The sequence below is a fragment of the Pogoniulus pusillus genome, chromosome 8 (assembly GCF_015220805.1).
Source record: "Pogoniulus pusillus isolate bPogPus1 chromosome 8, bPogPus1.pri, whole genome shotgun sequence".
Lineage (NCBI taxonomy): Eukaryota > Metazoa > Chordata > Aves > Piciformes > Lybiidae > Pogoniulus > Pogoniulus pusillus.
Window position 1 is genome coordinate 16,797,671 of NC_087271.1, and position 17,431 is coordinate 16,815,101.

A 17,431-nucleotide genomic window follows, 5' to 3' on the forward strand; every position below is an offset into this window, starting at 1 on the left:
GTGCAAAAGGGAGACAGCCTCCCCTGACGTGCATGTGCACACCATTGCCTTGAGCTCAAATGCAAACACCCCATCATGAGGTGGGGCAGAAAGAGCAGAAAGTCCTGCTTAGCAGACTCTCTGTCTGCAGGTGACAAAGCCTGGGGTTGCTGCAGAGGCCCAGGAGGTCTGCCTGAGTGCCTCAAAACCATGTGATTCCTCATGAGTGCTGTGATCAACCACACTGTGCTCCCTGAAGTTGCTTGGTTGTCTCTCTGAGAGCAAACCAGCACTGTTAATATTCACATCTACTTCTGGAGAGCTGGGCTCAGCTGTTCTGTGCATTGTTTGCACACTGCTGTGGCCATTTGATAGAAGGAATCATGCCATGGTTCTTTGCCTCAGTGTTAAATGCTTCAGTAATCTAATCATCATTCAGTTGCATTCCAGTGTGAACATGTTTTGTGTGAACATGCTTCAAAGAGTAAAAATGTGAGTAAAATTTAGTGCCATTTCTCCCCTCTGTCTCTCTCAGTGGTGTTTTACATGAAGTGTGCTAATTAAGTAAACACTCTTTCGTGTAATTCTTAAAGTGACCCAGATTTCAGTGTGCCTGAGCAGGCACCCAGCACTGTGCCTAGCAGAAGGACAGCCAGCAGGCATGAGTGGTCTGAACAGGCACACAGCTCCTTCAGTCAAAACTGCTTCTGCAAGTTTTGTTCAGTCAGCAGCAGCAGCTTCTGCAGTGGAAAACCGCTCAGATATCTGGAAGACATTGAAACCAGGCTTGCTTTGGGTGCTTTTGTAGCACTAGAGGGAGGTTGCAGGAACTGCTTCACACACAATCACAGAATGTCAGGGGCTGGAAGGAACCTCAGAAGCTTATCCAGTCCAACCTCTCTGCCAAAGCATGATCACCTAGACCAGATAACACAGGAATACATCTAAGCATCTCTCCAGAGAGAAACACTCCACAACCCCCCTGCGCAGTCTCAGTGTTATGTCACCCTCAGAGTGAAGAAATCCCTCCTCATGTTTACATGGAACTTCCTGTGCCTTAGCTTTGCAGAGTAACAGAAACATCCAGATTGGAAAAGCCCCTTAGGATCACCAAGTCCAACCTATAACCCTACTCTACAAGATTCACCTTAAACCATGTCTCTAAGCACCACATCCAATTGACCCTTAAACACGTTCAGGGTGGGTGACTCCATCACCTCCCTGGACAGCTCATTTGAGTTCCTGACCACTCTCTTAGTGAAAAACTTATTCCTAATATCCAACCTAAACCTACCCATCCTCAGCTTGAGGCCATTCCCCCTTATTCTTTCTCTAACTACCTGTGATAAGAGACCAGCACCAGCCTCTCCACAATGTCCCTTCAGGTAGTTGTAGACAGCAGTGAGGTCTCCCCTCAGTCTCCTCTTTTCCAAACTAAGCAGCCCTAGTTCCTTCAGTCGCTCCTCATAAGATTTATTCTTTCCCACCCATTGCCCCTTGTCCTGTCATTGGGCATCATCGAGCAGAGCCTGGCTCCATCCTCTTAGCACTCACCTTTACATCTTTATAAGCACTGATGAGGTCTCCCCTCAGGCTCCTCCTCTCCAAGCAGCACAGCCCCAGCTCCCTCAGGCTCTCAAAAGGAAGACGTTCCATTCTCTTCATCATCTTTGTGGCTCTGCACTGGACTCTCCCAAGCAGTTCTGTGTCCCTCTTGAACTTGGGGACCCAGAACTGGACACAGTACTCCAGATGCAGCCTCACCAGGGTAGAGTAGAGGAGGAAGAGAACCTCTCTCAACCTACAAACCACAGCCCTTCTAATACACTCTAGAATGGCATTGGCCTTCTTGGCTGTGGTGATTTGGGTGTAGCCTGCCCCCCCACACTTTAGAAGTCACCTAGCTAGACTCAGCCAGCTCTGGGAATATAAATGAAGCTATTTATTTACAGCTAGCACAATATACAAGCAGATATTTACAGTATATACAGTTATAGACAGAAATATACAAAGTAAAAGTAATACAGAAGCCAACTCCCCTCCCAGAAACCTGAGTCCCCAGGAGGGGCTCTCAACCACCCCTGCACCTTCCCCCTGCCCCTCTCAACCTTACCCCAGTCCTAAGGAAAAAAAGAGGTTCAGCCAAAAGGTGAAGAAGCAAAGGTGAGTGGCAAGAGAGGTTAGGGAGATGCAGCTCAGTCAAAGCCCAGCCCAAGAGTGCAGACAAAATGGCGAGAGAGTTATCTAATGTTTACATTCTTTTTCAGCAAGACTCTGAGGGAAAGCAGACATCACCATTGTTTTTCTTTTCACAGCCTATAATCTAGTTTTTCTCACCAAAACATTCTAGCCTGCTTCAAACTAGCACATTGGCCACTAGAACACATTGCTGCCTCATGGTCAACTATCTACCAGGCATCCCAGATCCTTTTCCCCTTTGCTGCCTTCCAACAGGTCAGTCTCCAACCTGTGCTGATACTTGAGGTTGTTTTATCCCATATCAGCAGCTCTAGCCTGAGTTGTCTTTCCCTAGACTGTCTGCAGGATGCTTCATCCCCTCCATTACACTGCCTCTGCTACCTAAAGCAGGCAGATGACAGGAATGGTTGAGGCTGGTCTCCCCACTGTGCTCTACCAGATCAAGTGGTAGGTCTGTGGTTGTGCTTTTCTGGTACACTTACAAGCATCTCCCAGGCTGGGGCAGGACTGAAGTGTGTGTGTCTGCAAAACTGATTTCCTACAGTGATGTCACTCAGTACACATGTCACTAAAGGTGGGTTGGCCAGAGGTACCATGCCTTTGGTGGCTCTGGTCTCCAGTGGTTCCACCCTTCTGCATAAGGGTAACCTCAGCCCCCATGTGCAGCAGATCCTTGTTTCTTGTGTGATGAATAACCATTAATGCTTCAGTTGAGTACGTTTTGATTTTCCTTGTGAGAAACTCTTCAAATGCTTGCTACAGCTGTCAGTCCAGTGAAGTAATGAGCATCTTTGTTCACAGGCAACATTGTTGGCAATCTGGGACACTCCTTTTTCAGCCAGAGCTTCCTTGGAAGCAAAGAACATGGAGGGTTCTTGTACGTTGCAGCCACGTACCAGTCCCTGCAAGACCTGATACTGCCAACCCCACCATACTTGTTCGGCATCCTCATTCAGAAGTGGGAGACTCCCTGGGCCAAGGTGTTCCCCATCCGCCTGATGCTGAGACTTGGAGCTGAGTACAGACGTGAGTAAGGTGCCTTTGGTAGCTGCACCTGCTGCTTAGAGCACCCAGCCTTCAGCTGTGAGCGTTGCAGGCTGCACAGCAAGCAGAGCTTGTGTCTCGTAGCCCAGCTTGTGCTGTTTGAATGGGGAGGTTTTCATGGAGACCAATCTAGTTCTGAGCAGCTTTGTGACCTGTAGAACAAGTCTGATTTAGCAGGTGTAGTTAGGACAAGGAGAGCCTTGGAGATGTTGAGCTCTCTCCCTATGGAAATTAAAGAGCATTTGCTGTGGAGTGTTAAAACCAGGCTGGTTTTCCAGAGAATAAGAATGTGTGTGAAGGCAACTACTTGGAGATCTTCTGTTGCAGCTGGTAACAAATAGGCTGGAGAGAGTGTTTCAGTTGAACAAAGTAGTAGCAGTTAGCATAAAGTTGGGATAAAATTGTTCTCCAAAGATGTTTGTCATTGTTAAAGTGCAAAGTGGTTACTGGAAGTCTACTATGGTGAGCCAAAACCATGGGATCTTGCTTGCCTGCTGTTTTAACTGGCAGGTGACACCTACTAAGTCTGAATGAGCAGGAAAGGGGCTGCTGGACATTGAGTTACTGACATAAAGGTTTAGAGTCTGTGTTGTAGGGATTTGTAAACTGGACTTGTGACAGCTAGGAACCACAGAGAGATTTTCATAAAACACCTGTGCTATTGCAGAGGAAAAAGAAAAGCTCCCAGATCTGCCTTTGGAGGCTGAGGTCTGCAAGTTAGACCTGTCCAAAGAAATGTTGGTCTTGAAAGTGTAGAACTTCTCATGTGGATCCATGAGATATTCAGGTAGAGAATTTATTCACTTCAGCATGTAGGAAAACGCAGGTGCTCATGTTTTGGGTGTGGCATTTGCTTTTGAGCACAGAAACAGACATTTTGGTCCTGGCCAGCAGAAGGACCTGCTCTCAGTGTGTTGGGAAGATGGGTTCTGAAGTGCTCCTACAGCAGTTGCTTGGCTTTAAGCATGTTCACTCGTGCTGTGGCAGTTGTGGTGTGGGTCACTCCCTCGGTCCCCTCTGCTGCATTTGTGTCCCAGGTTGCCTTGAATGCCTCCACTCTTCTGGTGGAATTGGGAGGCTGTGACCACTGGTGCAGTGCTGCTGGGTGTGCAGCAGGTCAGGTATTCAGGAGTCACTCTGGGATGCTGACTGTACAGAAAACATCTGCAGATGAGCTGTACAGCTCTGTGCAGCTGGGACACTCTGCATGAGCTGCTCTGCCTTGTAGAGTGTGTGTGGGAGCTGGGAGATCACACCCATATGCAGAATCTGCAGCTTATTTCTGTCAGGAAGTCCTTATGATGATATTCAAACTTGCTGAGGACCTTACAGCCCATTCTGCCTGCTCTGGGAGCTGAAGGTGTGCAGCAGCTTTGGGAAATGAGCTGACTGCCTGAGGATAGTTTAGGAACCTTCCTTCAAACATGCCTTTAGAAAACCTTGGCATTGCGTATGGCTGCATGAGTCATGTTCCAAGCACTGCTCTGACTTCTGCAATGAAGCAGTGCCGCCAGATCCACGCACTGCACTTGGAATTGCATTAGAGATCCTCTACAAGTATGGCTGTCAGCCAGGGAATACAGATCTTTCACATTGCTGACATACTTAATTGTTTCTGACATCCTCCTGGAGAGAATTTGCCAGGTTCTCCTGAACTCAGAAAGTGACATATCTGGGATACTGCTTGAGTGTCTCCTGTGGCAGCCACAGCAGCTAAATGCTTGTGATGCTGTGGTGGAGAGCATCAGAGGGTGGCCATGGGAAGGGTGGAAACCATTTCCAAGTAGCCTGAGAAGAGCATTTAGAAAGGTCTCCTTTGCAGCCAGGATCCAGGCGTCTGGGTTCAGCCTGGCAGCGTGACCCTTACTAGCATTTCACACCACTCTCATTATTGCTTCTGTCGTGGTGGGCAGGGAGCTGTGACACACGTTTGAAGTGCCCTGTGGGTTGAAACTCTTCTGCCCTTCTGCCTTTTGAACTCGGGTCTTCCTTCTGCACTCTTCTTTTGCTACTGCTTACCATACTGTATGTGAGTCTGTTTTGCATGTGAACTTCAGCCTGACCTCCTCTGTTTTCTTTTGTCCTAGTTTATCCGTGCCCACTCTTCAGTGTCAGATTTCGCAAGCCTTTGTTTGGCGAGACGGGACACACCATCATGAACCTCCTTGCAGTAAGTGCTGAGGCTGGCTTGGCACCTGCCATGGCTGTGAGTGGCTCCATGTGGGGAGAGCTGGGCTTCTGGTGCCCAGAGGAGCTGGCAGGCTTAGAAGACAACAAGAAGAAATAATGGGCAGTTGGGTGAATTTCCCTGCTGTAACTGCTTCTGGGTGTTAGCATCTTTGGGTTTGTGAACCAAGTGCAGGTTCTTTCCTCAGAAATGCTGGGTCAGCACAGTGTACAGCCACAGCTACGGGAATGTGTCAGCAGCAGCAATTTATGAGCTCTTCCTGCTTGCTAAACGTTTGCAATGCAGAAAATTCTCTGTGATACACGACTTAACCTCACCGCTAGAAAAACTAACAACTCTATCCAGTAGTGTAACAGGGCATAAGGAGCAATTTCCTTGCAGGCAGAGATGACATGCAAGGCTGGAGAATATTAATGTTGATGGAAGAAAAACAGTGAAATGGCTAACAGACATCAGGATGTCTTTAGGCTTTCATCTAATTCAAGTACACAGAGTACAAGCTGTCTCCATCCCTCCTTGCCTTTCATCACTGACTTAATTACTCCAGTGGGCCAGCTACCCCAGTAGTCGCTAGGGTAGTTATGAAACCTACAGTGTTAATGATGATCATCACACCTACCTTCTCAAAACTTGTTTTCATTACCAGGACTTCAGAAATTACCAGTACACGCTGCCTGTGGTCCAAGGCTTAGTGGTTGATATGGAAGTCAGAAAAACCAGCATCAAAATCCCCAGCAACAGATATAATGAGGTAAAGCTCATGAGAAATACATCTGTGTACAGTCTTGCTGTGCTTGGAGGGCCTGGGTTCTAAAGGAATTTGGTTTCCTCCACAACTGCCTCAAAAGCAAAGGATGAATGCATGGTGCACACATCCTTGGGAGTCGAGTGAGGGTGGCTCCCAGGGAGAGCTTTCTTCGGCTCAGCGTTAAGTTCTTCAACTCCTTTTCCTCAGGTGTTTTAACTGTTTACATGTAACATAGTAAAACTGGTTTGATTTGAACAGAGAGACTGGCAAGCTGACATTCGAAGAAAACTGGGAGGCAAAAGTACATCAGCTTTTCTCATCCCTGCTGTGTGTATTTATTGGCATTTGTTGGACTGCTCCTTATCTGTTGTAAAATTGCAACATTTCAGTGTTAGACTTGACTCATGAGAGCAAATCTGTGTCTTCAGTGCTGTTGACAGCTCTGGGTGAGAAGGTACTTAAACAATAATGGAAGAAAACAATGGAGGAGGTGATTATTTGGTGTTCTTCCTGAAGAGAAAGAGGATAACTTGGTGTTTTGAAAGGAATCAGCAGTTGGACTTCGAAAGCAAAGATCCTGAGCAAAATGCTGTGTGTGAAAGTTTTTGCTTACAGCTTTATCTCGAGAGAATTGCCCTGCAAGAAGCTTCTGAGTGAGAACAAGGAAGTAAATTGAACCCAATGAAAAAAAAAAGTAGTTAAGTTTGGAAAAGATGAAGCTGATGAAGGAAGAAGACAAAGGGTCTGTCAGAAGGCGTGTTAATTATTGATGCAGTTGTGAGGAAATGGAGAAGGTCAGTGAAGTTTGCATGGATTAGAAAGGGACTATGTACAGGCTGCAGTTCAGGCAGGGTTACCTGGGCCTGGTGCTTACAAGGCTGTTAGCTTCAGGCCTCTGCTGAGCATTGCACCAGGCTGGGCTCTGAGGAAATTCCTGTGCTGTGCAGCTTAGCAAAACCTCTGCATCAGGTTGGGTTCTCTGTCCAGGGTGAAGCAGGGCTTCAGCTTTTGAAATGGAGACAGTGCTGCTTATTAACATAACTGCTGGCAAGGTTGAGTTACTGGGAATTTTTCATCTTCCTTTAGTTTGAATTAAGATGATTTAAATCACAAGAGTTTGGGTGCTTCTTTTCCTTCTGTAAAGCAGTATATCATTAGAAAAAAGTGTCATTCAAACTATCTAGAGGGTGAAAAACCTCTTTTTAAATCTCTTGCATGGACTAAACATGGGGAACTCAGACTGTGATGAACAAACATTAATATGTAGTTCTCCTCTTAAGCTCAACTTTTGATTCTCAAAATTGCTTGGCTTTCCTAGAGCTGACAGTGGCCCTTAGTTGCCCGTTTGGTCCCTTAGCAGAGGTTGTTGTCACTTGGCAGCCAGTTGCTGTGTCACAGAGCACAGTTGCCACGTCCAGTTGCCTGTTGTTAGCTGAAGATGGTGGATGGGCCCGCAAAGACAGCTGCTATCAAGCTGCAGTCTGGTGCGTGGAGCGTGCCAGGGTCAGCTAGATAAAGAGACATGCTCTGGTCTGGTGAGACATCTCCGTTGCATTTCCTCCCTAAACACTTCACCTCTGCACATTTGTCAACGATGAGCATCAACTAATGCTCCTGACACTAAGTAAGGGTTTGCGTTAGACTGAGACAAAGCTGTTGTGGGTATGGTGCAGGCTTAGCAGCTCCAGGGGGCAGAGAATGGCAGTGTGAGTGGTGATGTCAAATAATACAGCATTCTCCTCCTCCTCGGGGATTTCCCTGGGGAGTGTATATAGTTTAATTTGCCTTTTCCTCTTTTGAGCAAACATACAATTTTGGGGTTGGAAACAAATCCCAGAGGTAAGTGGCTCCCCCACGTTTTCTGTGGGATCAGAAAAATCTGCTAGTCTGAGCCTCCACTACGAGAGGAGGAAAGAAGCTGCGTAAATAATTTGTCAAGGCCTGGACTGAGGTGTGTATTGGAGGGTGGTCAGCAAAACTGAAGTGCAAATAGATCACAAATGGGTTTAGATGGTTCGAGAAGGTCTTCTGTGCAGAGAACAAAAGCTATTTCTGTGTGTCTGGGATCCAGATTCTTGTATAACGTTTTCAAATGGGGAACGTTGATCCCAGTTTCACCAGTTCATGCAGGTGAAGCACAGAGACACTGAAGTTTTGGGTTCTGGTCACGGCAGAACCAGGACTAAATGGCATGAGCCCTGAATGCCAGTCTAGCACTGCACAGGAGGCAGTGTTTGTGGTTTGTGTCACATGCAGCTATAGTTGGGTCAACAAGCCAGATAGTTCCTCCCACTGTTCTCCTGTGAAACTGTTTTTAAACCAGCTGGAGAGAAGAGTTTTGCAGCCTATGTAGCTGTTCTTTACACCATTTATCTTAATCACGTTGAAGGTGGCACCTCAGAGCAAGGCCTGCACCCTGTCTCCAAAGGCAGGTCGTGGTTCTGAGTGCTGACGCTGGGCAGGAGCATAGAGTGCTGCTGCAGGAGCTCCTGCAGGAGCAGGGTGGCAGAGGCCGTGTGTGTGTTTGCAGATGATGAAAGCCATGAACAAGTCCAACGAGCACGTGCTGGCCGGCGGCGCCTGCTTCAACGAGAAGGCAGACTCCCACCTGGTGTGCGTGCAGAACGACGACGGCAACTACCAGACACAGGCCATCAGCATCCACAACCAGCCCAGGAAGGGTGAGAGGGGGCTTCCTCCGGGGCTCGGTCACCTCTCTGCTGCTCCTGGCACTCTGCCGGCAGAGGCTTTGCCAGTGGCTCACCGCTGACCTTGCCTGCATTCCCCAGCCTCTGTCAGACCTCCAGAGCCAGTAACCCTGGGCACTACTGTTACTGACTGGGCAGCCTTGGCAAGTGGATGTGCAGCACAAGGAGTAACCCCACGCTGCCCTGCCTGCCCTTTACCCCCTTAGTGTTTTACACCCCTCACAGAATCCACATTTTCAGGTGTGAGGGGGTACACTGTGTGGTTTGCATCCTGTCTGCAGTCCACATCACCCTTTCTGAGGTCAGTGTTGCTGCTCTGAATTTGCCTGAGAGGTGTTCCAGCAGCTTCACAAATCAAGCAGACACAACCCTATTGACAAGGGAGCAAGCTGGTAAAACTGCCTGCTCCAGACACCTCAGGCCTTGAGGTGCTCCAGAGGTCACAGAGCTGCTGGCTTAGGCATCACTTCTCCATGGGGTAGCTTTGGCATTAGTGGGGACTGTTGGTGAGGTTGTGGCTGCCCATGTGTGCCCTACTCTGTGAAAGGAGGAAGATTAGATTTAGAATGAGAGAAATGTGAATAGGAAGAACCAACAGCAGCATTTTAATAGTGCTGCTTCAATTAGCCCATCTCATTCCTAGGCATATTTTTGTTAGAGGAGGCTGAAAGGCTGCAGCAGCAGTGTGCTGAGAATTTAAATGTCATCTGGGGGAAAATCTCCTGCAAAGATAACTGATGCTGTTTCCAGATGACAACAAACAAGACAGAGACCAACTTTGGTGTTCTGTCAGTGTCTCCAGTCACTCCAGTGAGCATGGGGTGTGACTCAGGACCCATGGGCTTCTCTGTCTTGTGTTCATTTTGAACACAGGACAAGACATTTCTGACAGAAGTCCCTTTTCATGGTGTTCAACTAAGAGAATTTTACTCCAAATCAGATGGCTTTGAGCTGTGGCTTTGACAGTGGGGTTGGTGTTACAGCTTGCTCACAGTGTTTGCCAACTGTGTGAGAACATTTAGCAGTTAATTATGTACTTGGTTACCCTAAAGGAGTAGTCCTGAAAATTAGAGGGAGGGTGGTGAAATGCAAAAGTTCATTAAGGCTGACAAAACCCATGTGCAGTTTAAGAAGTAACTGGGTGGTTTGCCCTTCCATGTCCAAGCCTGAAATGTGCACTGCACTCACCTTAATTCTAAGCAGCAGTGGTCCTGATTTAGGCTGATGACCTCTGTGGCTGATGATGCTGCCACACCTGGTTCTTCTGCAAGGCCCTCTTGATGCAAACCTCACTGAAGCTCTCCTGTTTTGTTGTTGCAGTGACTGGTGCCAGCTTCTTTGTGTTCAGTGGAGCTTTAAAATCCTCTTCAGGCTTCCTTGCCAAATCCAGCATCGTAGAAGGTAAGGGCTGAGGAGTGCCCCCCCTGCGGGCTCAGCAGAGCAGGGCTCTGCTGCTGTGCCTCAGCCACCTGGCTCATGCTGCTGTTTCCACAGCATGGACATTGGAACTAGATGATCTGTGAGGTCCCTTCCAACCCTGACAGTTCTGTGGTTCGGCTTCCTCCTGCTTTGTAGCCAGAAATCCCCAATTCACTTTAATGAGGAGGAACTGCTCCACATGCAGTGAGACAGGGACAGAAGAAAGTGTGGGTGAGAGATGAACTACCTGGCTTGTGAGCTTGGGGTTGAATGAGGAAATTGTGAGTTTAAGAAGTAGGGAATGTGTAATCCACTGAGCAGCAGAGGAAGCCCTGCTCCCAAATAGCTCTGCATTATGCAAGATTCTGATGTGCATTGTTTATGTGCCTGCATGTGGGCAGATGAGAACATGACAAGTGGAGATGGCTGAGCTGGTGCCTCTCTGATCTGTTCTTCTTTTAGCAGTTGTCATGTCAGAGAAATAAATGCCAACTATGCTCGTGGATTGGAAGCTGCTGCTTGTTAGCTGAGCTAGAGAGCTTTGTAGCCTGGGCTCCCCACAGCTGTGACAGCAGACAGCAGTGTTTGCAGGGTGCTCTTTTCAGCTTGAGAAGGGTGCAGTCAGCACAGCTGCATGGACCAGCAGCAACTCCTTAAGCTGTGCTAGCTCCAGAGCATGCCATCCCTGGGCAAGTAGTCTCCAGATCTGAAGAGCCCTCCCTCCCTGGAAGCCAGCAGGCTTAGGTCATGGCACCATTCTCTAAGTGGGGGATTTACTGCAAGACAAAGGTGCAGGGGGGTTTAGGCAAGGAGGCTGCACACGGGGAAGGGCTCACAAGTTATTTCTGCAGTCATTTAGATACAGTCCAGATTCTTCTGACACTGTCAGGCAGGCACTGACTTCAGAAAAGCTGCCACCACTGGAGTGCGTCTGGCAGTGTCAGGAACGGACACTGAATGGAGGCGTTCACCTGGGCTTTCTGGGGGCTGCCCAGAGCAAGTGTCAGGTTTTGAGGCAAACTTGTGTGGCCGTTGCTACAGCTGGCTTTGCCTGGGAGATGGACTTCATGTTAGCCTTTTCCTAGTCAAGGCTCATCGGTGTTCTGTGGTAGGAATCCGAGAGCTCAGGAATGGTCTCACCTAGCACTGCTGCCACAACTCTTGGCCTAGGTCTGTTGCACAAAGAGGAAGGATGTTTTATTTCTGTGGTACAGAGGCTTTCTTCAGCATGGCTTCTCTTGCTTTATGAGGATTGCTTGGTTCCCCAGATGGAGTAATGGTCCAGATAACTGCAGAGAACATGGACTCCTTGAGGCAGGCCTTGAGAGAGATGAAAGACTTCACCATCACTTGTGGCAAAGTAGATGCTGAAGATCCTCAGGAACACGTCCATATTCAGTGGGTGGAAGACGATAAGAACTTCAGTAAGGGGTAAGTAGAGGAGCGATCGCTTGGCACCGAGTGGTGGCTACTCGACTGTGCTCGGTAGGAATTTTAACTGATCTTAACAAGGGGCACACATCTTCAATCAGAGTTACAGGGCTGGGCCTCTCTTTTTGAGTGATGAGATGCAATTAAATCTAATGAAAATGGAATTGAGACACCAGAGCTTTGGGGCATCAATTTAGAAAGCTGTCAGTGCTATGGATTTTTTGCCATTGCTGATAGCCAGTTATTGGAAACCACTAAGCTGTCTCCAAGCTCAATGCTGAACCCTGCATATCGTGGTCACTTTGCTCTCCTGGCGCTTAGGCTGCATTAGGTAGTGCTGGAAATAAAACTGCTGAACAGCAGTGGTCTGCTAAGGCTCTTGGTAGTTCAGCCAAGAGAAAGGTGCACATGGCAGTTGAAGTATTGATGGCACTGATCTGCTGTTGTGGTGGGTTAGGACTCAGCATCTAGAAACCCTGCTGTTTCAGGGTCTGTAATTAGGTTCTGGTGTCTCAGCATTGCTGGCCTGCACTGAGGTTCCAGAGGAGCGTTAACGAGCTCTATGAAATGCCTCACTGCTGTGTCAGTGCCTTAGGAGAGCTCAGCTCTGGTGGGAAGCTTTGTTGAAAAGCCTGCAGGAAGGTTCCCCCCTGCACCCAGTTTGTATTGACCAGGGTGGGTGTCAGGGGCAGAAGCTGCAGGGACAGCAATGAGCACACAGCCTCTTGGCACTGCCACCTGGGAGCCCATTGCAGCAAGGCCGCTCACCATGGAGCTCTAGGCCCAGTAGCAGTTAGCAGGGTCACAGTTAGCAGCTGCATTCAAAACCACTGGGTTTTAGTTGGCAGCCTGAGAGAAGCCTCTGGGTTCCCTTCTGAGGCTGGGTCTGTGTCCCGTTAAGCTGGTGTGGCTAAGTCACTGCCTCGTAGCTAAGTCCAGCTGCAGAACGCTGTTACCAGCAAAGCTGCAGTGAGGCCATTGAAGGACTCAGGTGTCACAGGGAGCTGCCCTTAGATCCTGAGGTGGATCCTTGTGCAGTGGCCTCTGTTCAGCAGGTAGAAGTGACCATTTTCCCTCCCTTTCCCAGTGTTGTAAGCCCTATTGATGGCAAGTCAATGGAGTCTATAACAAGCGTGAAGATCTTCCATGGCTCAGAGTACAAGGCGAACGGGAAGGTCATCCGGTGGACAGAGGTAAGCAGACAGATGGAGCGGCACGAAAACTCACATCTGGCATTTTGGTTTGCCCAGCCCTCTTTCATCCTCCTCTCCCTTCCTCACCACAATTAAAGCAGCAAATTCCTCAGGACCAACCTGTTAGCTCTCTTACCTCCAAGGGAGGATTCCACATGGCAGGTAGAGGATGAGCCTTCTACTGCTCGTGCATGGCTTGGGCTGCTCCCACAGCCAAGCCTCTGCAGCTTGCTCTGCACTGGCCACCTCTTCTCACACGTGGATGTGGAACGTGGAGGGAAGGAGACAAGGTACCCAAGCTGACAGTGTTTGTGTTTAGAAACCAGCTTTGGAAATGGAGACAGAGCTTCATGATTCTTTTTGGACCACGCAATTTGGAACCACCTTCTCTCGAGTGTTGCAGACTCAAACAGAAGTGCCATGGCATCAATCACTTGTACAAGCTGCTGGCGCAGCTGATGGTACCTGGGCCTCTGCCAGCACACAAATGCCAATGGCAAAAGATTTCTTGGAGTGTTTCACTTAAGCTGCCCAGGAGGAACCAAATTACTTATTGCAGCTTGCCTCCTTAGTCTCCTTTTCTCTCAGGGCTGTTGGGTAGAACAGAGACAAGTTCAGCGACAGCAGCAGTACAGATCTTCAAGCTGTACTAAAACTGTGACTTTTGTGGAGCTAACATCTGTTTAAAAGCAGGTTTTTATTAACAGCCCTGTGCAGTATACAGAGGATTTCTGTAATGAGGCTTTTGAGCAGAACTGAAAGAGGTTTTTGAGAACATGACTGGTCTAAATCTTTATTTTGAAGGTTTATTTTCCCCTACTCAGGGTGGTTTGTCTTTCAGGGTCTTTGTTGGTGTTCTCACAGCAGCTCTTCTTTACATCTTCACTTGTAAAGAAATTAAGTGTCCTCTCCCTAGCCTTATTTTCTGTCAGGTCAGGTACCATGTTCTTGTGCCACCTCTTTCCTTCAGGTGTTTTTCCTGGAAAATGATGAGCAACACAATGGTTTGAGTGACCCAGCTGATCACAGCAGGTTGACTGAGAACGTGGCTAAGGCTTTCTGCTTGGCTCTTTGTCCTCATCTGAAGCTGCTGAAGGAAGATGGAATGACCAAGCTAGGGTTGCGTGTTACACTTGACTCAGATCAGGTAAGTCTTGACTAAGTTTGGGTTACCTGGGGGAGTTGTCCTGCTGTCACCACAGAGGGGATACAACACTTGAACCACTCATGCTTGAACTGCCACCAGTAGCAGATGCCAGAGCAGTGGTGCTGGCTGCTGCTTGGTGTTTGGGGCCGTCTGTTAAAGTGGAGAAGCCTGAATTAACACCAGACCTGACCTCTGTATGTCACGAGCAATGCCTGCTCTGTGGTCAGATACCTGTAAGCTCCAAGCCTGTCACATGCTCAGAGAAGACTGAAGAGGCCTTTTCACCAGAGGTGAAAATCAGAAGTGTCTTAAATGTATTCTTGGGGGAACCAATCATGGTTCCTTGCGTGGCCCTTCATACAAGATCACAGCGCGGATGGGACAGAGAAACAGATGGGCATTCCCCTCCAGCCTGCTGTGCAGTAGAAGCTGTAAGCAGAGGTAATGGTCTGTCCTGGCAGGACAGCTGGCCTTGCAGTGGAGTGGCCTTAGCATCACTGTGTACCTTAATCGGCTCAGGCAGGGTGGGTTCCTGCTCATCTGAATGATCTGCTTTGACAAAGCAGGAGAAAAAAGAAGGTGCTATTGTCTAGGCAGCCGCTGGGAACATGGGAAGAACAAAAAACCCAGGTGGAAAAGCTGCTTAGTGCCTGCTGCATCCTGCTCAAGGGCCATGGCCTTGTGCTTCTCACCCTGAATGAAAAATCAGGTAGACATGCTAGGAGACCTGCATGGTTGAATAAGGAGCTCCCGAAGGAAACCTCAGGGAAGAAGAAATCTTACAATTCATGGAAGAAGGGATTGGTCACTTGGGAGAACTATAGAGAGGTAGTCAGGGCTTGTAGGAAAGCAACAAGGAAGGCCAAAGCCCTCTTGGAACTGAAGCTGGCAAAGGAAGTAAAACAGACCAAGAAGGGCTTCTTCAGATACATCAGCAGAAAAAGGAAGAACAAGGAAGGTGTGGGGGCACTACTGAACAAGGAGGCAGCCTTGATAACTGGGAGGCAGAGAAGGCAGAGTTGCCGAGTGCCTTCTTTGCTTCAGTCTTTACACCTAAGGCTGAACTCCCCTATGTACTCCAGATCCTGGATGGAGGAGAGGAAGCCTGGAGGAGGGAATGCTCCCCACTGGTCAGCGCAGACTGGGTTAGGGATCAGTTATACAAATTAAACATTAACAAGTCCATGGGCCCTGATGAGATGCACCCAAGGCTGCTGAGAGAACTGGCTGATACTATTGCTCTACCACTCTCCATCATCTTTGCCAACTCGTGGCAGACAGGGGAGGTGCCTGAGGACTGGAGGTGAGCAAATGTCACTCCAGTCTTCAAAAAGGGCAAGGAAGAGGTTCCAGGAAACTATAGACCACTCAGCCTCACCTCCATCCCTGGAAAAATGATGGAGCAGATCCTGCTGGAGGGCATCTCAAGCACTTGGAAGAGAAGAAGGTTATCAGTAGTCAGCTTGGATTTACCAAGGGGAAGTCATGCTTGACTAACCTGATAGCATTTTATGATGCCATAACTGCATGGGTAGATTCAGGGAAACCAGTGGATGTAGTCTACCTTGACCTTAGCAAGGCCTTTGGCACTGTCTCCCATGACATTTTAGTGAGCAAGCTGAGGAAGTGTGGGATGGAAGAGCAGACAGTGAGGTGGGTTAGGAACTGGTTGCAAGATAGAGTTCAGAGGGTGGTGATCAATGGTGCCAGGTCCAGCTGGAGAGCTGTGACTAGTGGTGTCCCCCAGGGATCAGTGCTGGGGCCAGTCCTGTTCAACATCTTCATTAATGACATTGATAAGGGCACAGAGTGTCTGCTCAGCCAGTTTGCTGCTGACACCAAGTTGGGAGGCTTGGCTGAGATACCTGAAGGCTGTGTGGCCACCCAGAGAGACCTGGACAGACTGAAGAGCTGGGCACAGAGGAATCAGATGAAGTTCAACAAGGACAAGTGCAGAGTCCTGCATCTGCAGAGGAATAACAAACTGCACCAGTACAGGCTGGGAGGTGATCTGCTGGAGAGCAGCCCTGTGGAGAGGGACCTGGAGGTCCTGCTGGATAACATCCATGGCACAGCAGTGTGCCCTTGTGGTCAAGAAGCCCAATGGGATCCTGGGGTGTACTAGGAAGAGTGTGTCCAGCAGATCAAGGGAGGTTCTCCCCCTCTACTCTGCCCTGGTGAGACCTCATCTTGAGTACTGTGTTCAGTTTTGTGCTCCTCAGTTGAAGAGGGACAGGGATCTGCTGGAGAAGGGCCAGCCAAGGGCTACAAGGATGATTAGGGGACTGGAGGGCATGGCTGATGAGGAGAGGCTGAGGGACCTGGGGCTCTAAGAAGACTTAGAGGGGATTTGCTAAATGGTTATAAGTATCTGAAGGCTGGCCAGGAGGTAAGGGGGACAGGCTCTTCGCACTTGCTCCCTGAGATAGGACAAGGAGCAAGGGGAGTAAGTTGCAGCAAAAGAGGTTCTGCCTCAACACAAAGGGGAACTTCTTTACTGCAAGGGCCACAAAGCACTGGAACAGGCTCCCCAGAGAGGTCGTAGAGTTTCCTTCTCTGGGGACTTTCAAGGCCTGTATGGATGTGTTCCTCTGTGACCTGAGCTAGATTGTATGGTCCTGCTCTGGTGGGGGGGAGGGGGTTGGACTCAGTGATCTCCTTGGGTCCCTTCCAACCCCTAATATCCTGTGATCCTTCTGCCCAGCAGGTCCCTGTGTGCCCCTGGCTGCAGCCCTGCGTGCCATGCTTTGTCAAACCCACTCTTGTTTGTTTTTTAGGTTGGTTACCAAGCTGGGAGCAATGGACAGCCACTGCCCTCTCAGTACATGAATGACCTGGACAATGCCTTAGTGCCAGTGATTCATGGAGGGGCATGTCAGCTGAGCGAGGGGCCAGTCATAATGGAGCTCATCTTTTATATTCTGGAAAACATCTCATAAGAGGACTTCATTTTCTGTTCAGACCTGTTCCAGCAGCAGTTGTATCTGAATCATTTGCACTTTAAAACTGGAAAATTAAGCTTTTGTTAACACTACTGGGGAGGGAGGGGGCGGGACAGTTGTTCCATAATTCTAAATCTTCTATGCATTGTCAACAACCAGAGGATCAGGGCAGCTTCTATACTGCAACATGGCTACGCTCTCCTTGCAGCTACTCCACTTCTGTTACTGTTTAGACAAATGCTGATGTTAGAGACTTGCAGTCCTGTACTCGCCGTGCTCAAACGGGCGCAACGGTCCCGAGGGCGTTAATAAAAGGTGAAACTCCACTCTTGTCCTGGTTGTAGATGGACACCTGAGACGGCAGCCAGGGCCTCTGCTGCTGCCCTCATTGCGGCGCTGGCCCTGGTTACTCTCTAGCTAGTAAAAGGATCCA

At 48.8% G+C, this 17,431-nt stretch overlaps 1 protein-coding gene across 2 annotated transcripts in view; it reads left to right on the top strand.

Moving 5' to 3' along the window:
* The window catches only part of ZFYVE9 (zinc finger FYVE-type containing 9), a 79,848-nt gene extending 62,524 nt beyond the window's left edge, over positions 1 to 17,324 (top strand). For both annotated transcript variants that reach the window (XM_064147381.1, XM_064147380.1), the window contains 9 exons: positions 2,980 to 3,204; positions 5,310 to 5,392; positions 6,057 to 6,161; positions 8,689 to 8,839; positions 10,187 to 10,267; positions 11,554 to 11,716; positions 12,804 to 12,909; positions 13,880 to 14,056; positions 16,834 to 17,324. In XM_064147381.1, coding sequence (XP_064003451.1) covers positions 2,980 to 3,204; positions 5,310 to 5,392; positions 6,057 to 6,161; positions 8,689 to 8,839; positions 10,187 to 10,267; positions 11,554 to 11,716; positions 12,804 to 12,909; positions 13,880 to 14,056; positions 16,834 to 16,995 — 1,253 coding nt within the window. In that variant the 3' untranslated portion in view covers positions 16,996 to 17,324. The remainder of the gene's footprint in view (positions 1 to 2,979; positions 3,205 to 5,309; positions 5,393 to 6,056; positions 6,162 to 8,688; positions 8,840 to 10,186; positions 10,268 to 11,553; positions 11,717 to 12,803; positions 12,910 to 13,879; positions 14,057 to 16,833) is intronic.
* Positions 17,325 to 17,431: the final 107 nt, after the last annotated feature.